The sequence below is a fragment of the Setaria viridis genome, chromosome 4 (genome assembly GCF_005286985.2).
Source record: "Setaria viridis chromosome 4, Setaria_viridis_v4.0, whole genome shotgun sequence".
Lineage (NCBI taxonomy): Eukaryota > Viridiplantae > Streptophyta > Magnoliopsida > Poales > Poaceae > Setaria > Setaria viridis.
Window position 1 is genome coordinate 21115693 of NC_048266.2, and position 7694 is coordinate 21123386.

The 7694-nt window shown below is 43.8% G+C and overlaps 1 protein-coding gene across 1 annotated transcript; it reads right to left on the reverse strand.

Annotated features, from left to right (window-relative positions):
• Window positions 1-494: 494 nt before the first annotated feature.
• LOC140222502 (uncharacterized) lies at window positions 495-5923 on the reverse strand. Its single transcript, XM_072293193.1, has 3 exons — window positions 5569-5923; window positions 1095-1297; window positions 495-995 (listed from the first exon to the last, which is right to left on the reverse strand). The coding sequence occupies exons 1-3, from the start codon at window positions 5671-5673 to the stop codon at window positions 731-733; spliced, it is 573 nt and encodes a 190-aa protein (XP_072149294.1). The 5' UTR covers window positions 5674-5923; the 3' UTR covers window positions 495-730.
• Window positions 5924-7694: the final 1771 nt, after the last annotated feature.

The window sequence follows — 7694 nt, forward strand, 5'->3', positions numbered from 1 at the left end:
GGCCACCGGACGGGGGGGCGCGGCCGCGGGGAGCTTGGGGCTGGGCGCGGGCGCGGGACCTTCTGGCGGGCGGCCGCCGGTCAGCGAATCTCGGGCACCGCCGCCACTGCCTCCGCACGGGCAAATGGCGCGCGCGGTAGAAAAAAAAGGTGCGCGACTGCCGATCTGGGCGCGCGAGAAAGGATTGGGGAAGGAGATGCGCTCCGGATATTTGCGGAAGAAATAGACGCGGATGCGGGTGGCTGTAAATATGCGGGAGTTGTACTGGAGTTGTTGGAGCTACTTTTTTGACTATTTTTCCCTATTTAAGATTTTGGGGGAAATTAAAGGGATCTGTTGGAGTTGCTCTAAGCGGGAGTGCGGGAATCGCTCCCTCGTTCCCAGTGAGTGGGGGTGTGCGTCCGCCAAACGCATAAAGTGGGACTGCGGGAGTTGCTCCCCTCTTTGTGCGTGATGCCGGGACCGTGCACCCAAGAAATACCCATTACCCAAAATGTTCAAACGACAAGTTCATATTGTTTGTTGCAAACACTTTGTTTACACAACCGACGGTCTGTCAGATAAGGTAGCACCACAAGAGTACTTTGGTTTTGCAAAGATTAAACTATACACATAAACATTTAAGCGAAACTAAGTCATGTCCCAAAATTACTCACTGCAGTGTTACAGAAAATACCACAAATACAAATATGCTTTTTTTTTCTATCACAAGAGAGTTCTATTAGATTGCTCATGCATAGCCAGTCATGCTAACGCTGGGGGTTGTCTTACTGATCTTTTTGGCAGCTTGGCTCGTGGCCTTTGCATAGTACATGTAGAAGTACACGTTCAGAATCATGGTGAACACCACGAAAACTGCTCCTGCAATAAAAACTCCTTTGCGCAGAGATTGACAAGTCCAGTTACCAGCATATACCATATCCCTATACTTTGTGTGGTATGCGTTCTTTGTTGCTCCGGCAATAAGGCACGCCTCTGCAATTGAGAATGTGATCCTGCAAATTTGCCAAGAAAATCTATATGGTTGGGCTACTAAAATTGGCAAGTACAAAAGTCTGTTTACTTTGGGTCATGTAAGGGAGCTTAGAAATAACCATGACGATGCGAAGTATATAATGGACCAGGCTCTGGTTCCACCTGGCGCAAGTGGGGCGCCGAAGCACATGCATCTTGTAACACCCATAAGCAGTGAGTGGCCTGAGAGAAGAAACAGGAAAGCACCAACACCATAGCCGGTAGCAATATCGGAGTCATAAACACAAAATGTGGTATTGGAGCTGTCCGTGACTATTGAACCCTGTTATAACAAAGTAGAATGTAGCAACTATTCAGGATCATAAAAAGATTTTCATGCAGCTCTTGTAAAATATGTTCTAGCTAACTAAGGGTTTGTTTGGGAGCATTCCACTACACAATTTTGAGCTCTACTCCAAAACTCCATGGTGGAGCAGCTCCACCAATCTCTAGAGCACACCTTGACATGCTCCATCAATATCACCCAAATGAATTAGGGGGGTCTCCAGCTTCATGGAGTTGGTTGCTCTAGAGTTTGGTTGAGTTGGGATGGTTTGGTGGGAGTCCAATCCATGGAGCTAAACCATGTGGAGTGGAGCAGTCACAAACAGGTCATAATTTTCTTTCTTATTTGCCATAATCAACAGCACATGCTCATGGTTTTGTGACAAATGAACGTAAAATTAAACTGATTTATATATGACAAAGATCACTCATCATAACCTTTCAAAAAAGGATCTCATAGGCATCTATTTTTAGCAATTTAGAATTGTTAACAATGCCCTAATTAACTGTAAGTCTGTAACATAGGAATGGTAAACTTAGGCCATGTAGACTGTTATGGGGTGGCAGCCAGCCAGCCCTGTCATGAGGGGCAAACGATATTCAAGGCGTGCCAAGAAAGGAAGTGGTTAGGAAGCCTTAATTACCATGATTTGCTCCCCGGTTGATTAGCAAGGATTAGAATCCCGGGCAATCAATTGGCCAATTAAGTGATAGAGAAGAATCAGGAGAAAATGCATGGTGTGCTTATAAACCTGGCTAATTAATTGGTGAGGGAAGAAAAGAAGGAAGGACAAATCCAATCCCATCCCCCCCCCCTCTCAAAATCTAGTCTCCCTGCAAGCCAACTTTGCCCGGCTATCTTCCTAGTAATGGTTATCCCCTAATGATCTAAGGATCATAACATAGACCGAAAACTTGTCACAATCCTATACGACGATGGATCTGCTAAAACATATGTGATGCCAATTAAATTTACTCAAAAAAATACTAACTGCATATGTTTTGTGACAAGATAGTTGTTGACAGTCAAAATTGGCAGATCTAGGCAAACCGGTCTCTAAACCCGTCAGACCGGTTTGGCTAAACTGCTCAAGTTGCAAATTGGACTTCACCATTGTGTACCTCTCATCAAGACGATCAAAATGCATATGTAGAGTGTTTGATTTGGAGTTCGGATGAGAGAATTATGACTTCGGAAAATTCTGCACCTCACAAACCAGTCAGACCAGTTTGCTAGGTTAATCCGGCTGGTTTGGTCCGTGTAGTCCAATTTAAGAGTTGTATTTTGACACGAAGTTTGTAAGGGTTTTGACTCATAATCGGGCAAGACCTCCCCTTCCTATAAATATAAAGGGCCAAGGCTGATTGAGGGTATCCAATTGATCAAATCAACTTATCTTTTTTACCTTTTTCCTCTTTGCCCTACTTTTCCAAACCCATGAGCTGTTCTTTTCCTGTCTCCATGGCATGAGGAGGCACCCTAGCTAGCCTGCCAAGCCTAGAGCAACCCAAGGTGCGCCTAACCCGATAGGGTCCCTCCCGGGCGGGCGTTCGTTGGATCCTCGCTAGGCTCTGCACATTCGGTGTTCAAGTATTTGGCGGCACATTTCCGTGCCAACAATAGTTAATTCAGTTCCTTCAAAATCACCACTGCACTAGAATATTGAAAGAGTAACAATTAAACCATATAATATCAATGAGCATTCATATGTTAAACCATAGTTAGGGCTCGTTTGGTTTGCACCCATATGTGCCGCGCCAATGCGTTGGCTAGCCAAAAGATTGCAAAGGATTTCACTACCCGCGATTCACCCAGAATTGGCAAAAAGTACACGTACTAGATATTGTCGGACGTTGGCACACCAAACATTGGCGTTGAACCAAACTAACGAGCGGGCTGGAGTCAATGATTGATTTTTTGGTCGGGCGTGCATGGGCGTCAATCCAAACATCCCCTTACTTTACAGATTCACAATTCAACCTTTTCAACATCAAATTGCAAATTGCCCTCATTTGGAGCAAAGAAAGAAATCTACTCGGCAGGGCCAGGGGTCAGCTGTGGCCACTGTGGCATGAGCCTGATGGGCACACTAAATGTTAGGCCAAGGAAGGCATTAGCTGAGCTTATTGATTCGTTAACAGTAAGATCTATTTGTTATTTGTAGAATAAGATTTATTTGCTATTTGTAAAATCTAAGATTTGGACATGTTCAACGAAGGCCTCCGGAGGCACCAGCGTGTAATGGAACCCTAAGGCGTGATAGTAATGTGAAGAGAGGCAAAGGAAGACCAAATTGACATGGGAAGAGGTAATAAAAGGAGATTTGAAGAGATGGAATATACCCAAAGATTTAGCCCTGGATAGGAGTGCTTGGAAAACAGCTATTCATGTGCCCAAACACTGATTTGTGGCTCTTGTTGGGTTTCAACTCTAGCCTACCCCAACTTGCTTGGGACTGAAAGGCTATGTTGTTGTTGTTGTTGTTGTTGTAAAATCTAAGATTTGGTTCGTTCAAGGTTGTTAGACAGCTGATATATTGCTTCATTTATAATCAGTGAAGAATAAGCCTTCCCCAAGAGAATGACCGACTCCACTCTCTTTCAACATATGAAGAATCGCTCAAAAACTATTTTCCTCAACATAATATGATTAAAAGATTGGTACCCACAGAAGGTCTTAGATAAAAGTAAGGGTTCCAAACAAAAATTCCAGGAAGACATATCACTACACATGATAATGCAATGACGATAGGACAACAGGGTATGAAGGAACTGCATAGTGCCCTTTAAGTGTAAGGTTACTGATGCATTAAAGATAAAGTTTTAGATATTCTATACCATTACCAAACCAGTTTACATTCTTCCTAAATCATGAAGAACAACAAAGAAGTGGTGCAAACTAGGCCTAAGACTCAGCAATCACATTCGAGTAATTAGCCCAACTGTTGCGCTTGAATGTGTTGAGACTGTGCAGACTGCCCTTTATATAATTTGCTTATTCCATTATCTAAGAAAAAGAACAGTCGGTAAACCCTTGGTTAAACCAAATAGCTCGAAATAGTCACAAAACCAAATATTACACAGTCTGGATCATTGTATGTGGCCTCTAGGTTTGATTCCAGTAACTAAACCATAAATACTCTATCTTAAATCATACAGCTTATTCAAAAAAAATTAAATTGGATCCTGGTTGCTTCTAGTAGCATGCAAGTTGCAGAGATTGTGTTTGATCAAAAAGAAGTTAACTAGCTGAGTACTAAGGGGGTATAAATATTCCAAATTGTTTCTCAAACCTCAAATACCTATAGTCAAATCACAAATCTGTGTTTCCCTATTCAAGCATAAATTCAACCTTTTCAACATCAACATCCAAATTAACCCCCATTTGAAAAAAAAAAGAGAAAAATCTCAGGTCCAGGAGCTAACTTTGGCACTGGCATGAGCCAGATGTACACTCCCAACTTCAGATCATGGAAGGCTACTGGGCTTACTAATTCATTGGCAATAAGATATATATTTTCTATTGTAATATATAAGATTTGGTTGGTTCAAGATTGTTAAGTAGCTTGATATATATTGCTTCTTTAGAAATGAATAAAGAATAAGACTTGCCCAAGAGATTGACTGCCTTCACTCTGTTTTAACATAGGAAGAATTTATGCTCAAAGACTATTTGCATCAACATAACATGAGCACAACGATAGTTACCAACACAATGTTCCAAAAAATCATCTTGATAATAAAAGGGCTACAAACACAAATTCAGTAGGACATATCTGCACATGATAACACAAGGATGATAGCATAGCCAATATGAATGGACTGCAGAGTGACCCTTTTTTTGTAAATTACAGATTAACTAAAAATAATATGTTAAGGTATTCTCCACCATTACCAATCCCGCATTGGCCACCCTAAACCTGAATAATAAACGAGTTCTAAAGACAAGATATTGAAAACGTAGCAATGGTAGTTGAGTGATTAGTCCAACTGTTGCGGTTGGATCTGTTAGGATTTGGGTATTAAGATAGACGCTTGAATTTTAATTTGTTAATTTCATTATTAAATATTAAAAATGGATAGCCGCAAAAGTCAACCCTTTGTTAAACCAAATAGCAGGAAATCTCCAATACAAGCGTTAAAATCCAACCCCAGATCTCCGCGCGTCCTAGCGATGCAGTTTATGTGCAGATCAAGGGGGCGGATGCTTGCTGGTTTATGGATGCGGGAAGCAAAGTTGAAAGGCAACTTGCGGGAGTGTGTCATTACCGTGCTGCGGCGGCGCTCGGCGGCGATGGCGAAGCCGAAGGCGGTCAGGCAGAGAGCAATCACCAGAATGTGCACCAGTATGGAGCTCCTCGCCGTATCCCCCATAGCTGACCTTCTCCCTCTGTTCCCTCTCCTCTCCTGGGCAAGGATGGTGGTTGGTGGCGCAGCGACACTTGCTGTCCCTTCGGTTTGCTAGGTCTCTGCCGTTTGGGACGAGGAAATAAGGATTTGACTCTCGGGTTGGCAAAAAGATTACTTTAACCCGTGACGATTCCGTTTCGGTTGAGTTTGCCCCGGCTGGTTTTTCAATCACCTCCTACTTGGTGTTCTTCCGGATTATGGTTACCTCCGGATTATGGCCCACCGCTGCGCATAAGCTCGCGCGTCGCACAACGCCATGCGTGTTCTTCGGTTACTCTTCTTCGCACAACGCATAAGGATTTGACTTTGGCAAAAAGATTAGTTCCCATATTCACTACATTATTCCAATAAATTATCCATTTCCCACTCTCCAAATTTTCCACTCTCCAAATTGTAACGGACAGTTTTCTCTCTAAAAATATACACTTTTCATCCACTTCAAAAGTTGGGATTCAGAAAAAAAACATAGCTCTAGCACAAAAAAAACACAGCTCTAGCACCCTACCCTAGCGTAAGTAGCATAAGGAGGCATCAAAATCCACCCTTTCAGCCCCATCTCCCACGGGTGTCTAAGAGGTTCCTACTCTCTGGTTTTTTATGTTTCCTCTCTCCCGCGTCCGCCTCCTCTTCTCTGCTGGCTTTTTCCCTGCGCCGCCGGCCTTTAGCCTCCACACTCGACGCTCGACCCCAAGTCCCACTTGGCCTCGAGTCCCACCCGCCGCTCATCGCCCGACCCCGAGCCACGCCTGCCGCTCACCTCCTCGCCCCGAGGCTCCCCAGTCGCAGCCTGCAGGCCCGTGCGCTGCCCGACCTCGACCGCCACCAGCGATGTGAACTCGTAGGGTTGAATCTTGATCTTTTGATGAGAGGGGGGCTAACTCAATTGGTGGTTGGAGACAACACTCACGACCCGACTAAAGTCTTCCAAGGATGCTGCGCCTTAGCAATCGATACACTGCCTCCAATGGCTAACGCGATGTTGTGGAGTACCACACTCGGCTACTTGGGCACTCGTTCTGCAAGCAATCAAAGAACTAGCAAACAAGTAGAACAAGTACCAGTTAGTAGATGTAAATGAAGGTTTCAAACTCAATCTCAATTATGGTGGGGTTCCGAAGATAAGAAGACGGGCGGCTGATCCAACATGCACGCTTATAAGGAAGTAGCAAAAGATAAACTTGCATGTAAACAAAACCTGAGTGTTTCTAGTGGCACCTAAGGTGTATAAGAATATGTGAGGATGACCACCAGGGTGTTGGGGTCATGCTCCAACCCTAGGACGCGCTTAATACACGGCCCATTGGCTCAAAATAAGGTGACGCAGCACCTTGGACAGAAAAAATCTTTGTAGTAAATTGATGATTATGGTCGCCTCGGAGAAGATATGGACATGAGTCTAGATCCATATGAAAGTAGACTTGAAAAGCTTTCCATAAAGTGCTTGAACGCCCAAAAAGGAGTCTGCACGAAGTCGTGGCGGTCGTTAGAAGTTGTTGTTGTCTTGCAGTCCGAGTCCAGCCAGCGCGAGTCCTCTCCCCTTCTGATCCACTCCATCATTGCTAAGCAAAACAAGAGTACACACATCGCCATGATCTAAATATGATGGATATGAACTCAAGAGTGTACTCACCTGATGGTTGACTTGACAAGCACGAGCACGAGTAATTGGACTAGAAATTGGTACTTGTGTCGGTGTGGATGTATCATTGGTGTTGATGTCCTCATCATCCTCCCCTTCTTGCATTTGAGTCGTCCTCAACCCAAGCTCAGCTTCCTCTCCCAAATATGGCTTTAAATCTGCAATATTAAAAGGTGGGACTAACCCTAAAGTCTGCAGGCAGATCTAGCTTATATGCATTGTCATTAATTTTCTCTAACACTTTAAATGGTCCATCAACCCTAGCCATCAATTGAGATTTTCACAATTGAGGAAACCTATTCTTTCTATGAAGCAACCAAACTAAATCTCCAAGTTCAAATTTTAG

Coding starts and splice junctions, on each gene's coding strand:
- LOC140222502 (XM_072293193.1), bottom strand. CDS start 5,673: ATGGGGGATACGGCGAGGAGCTCCATACTGGTGCACATTCTGGTGATT. Junction 1,298..5,568: donor CCGAGCGCCGCCGCAGCACG/GTAATGACACAC, acceptor TTGTTATAACAG/GGTTCAATAGTCACGGACAG. Junction 996..1,094: donor ATATACTTCGCATCGTCATG/GTTATTTCTAAG, acceptor GCAAATTTGCAG/GATCACATTCTCAATTGCAG.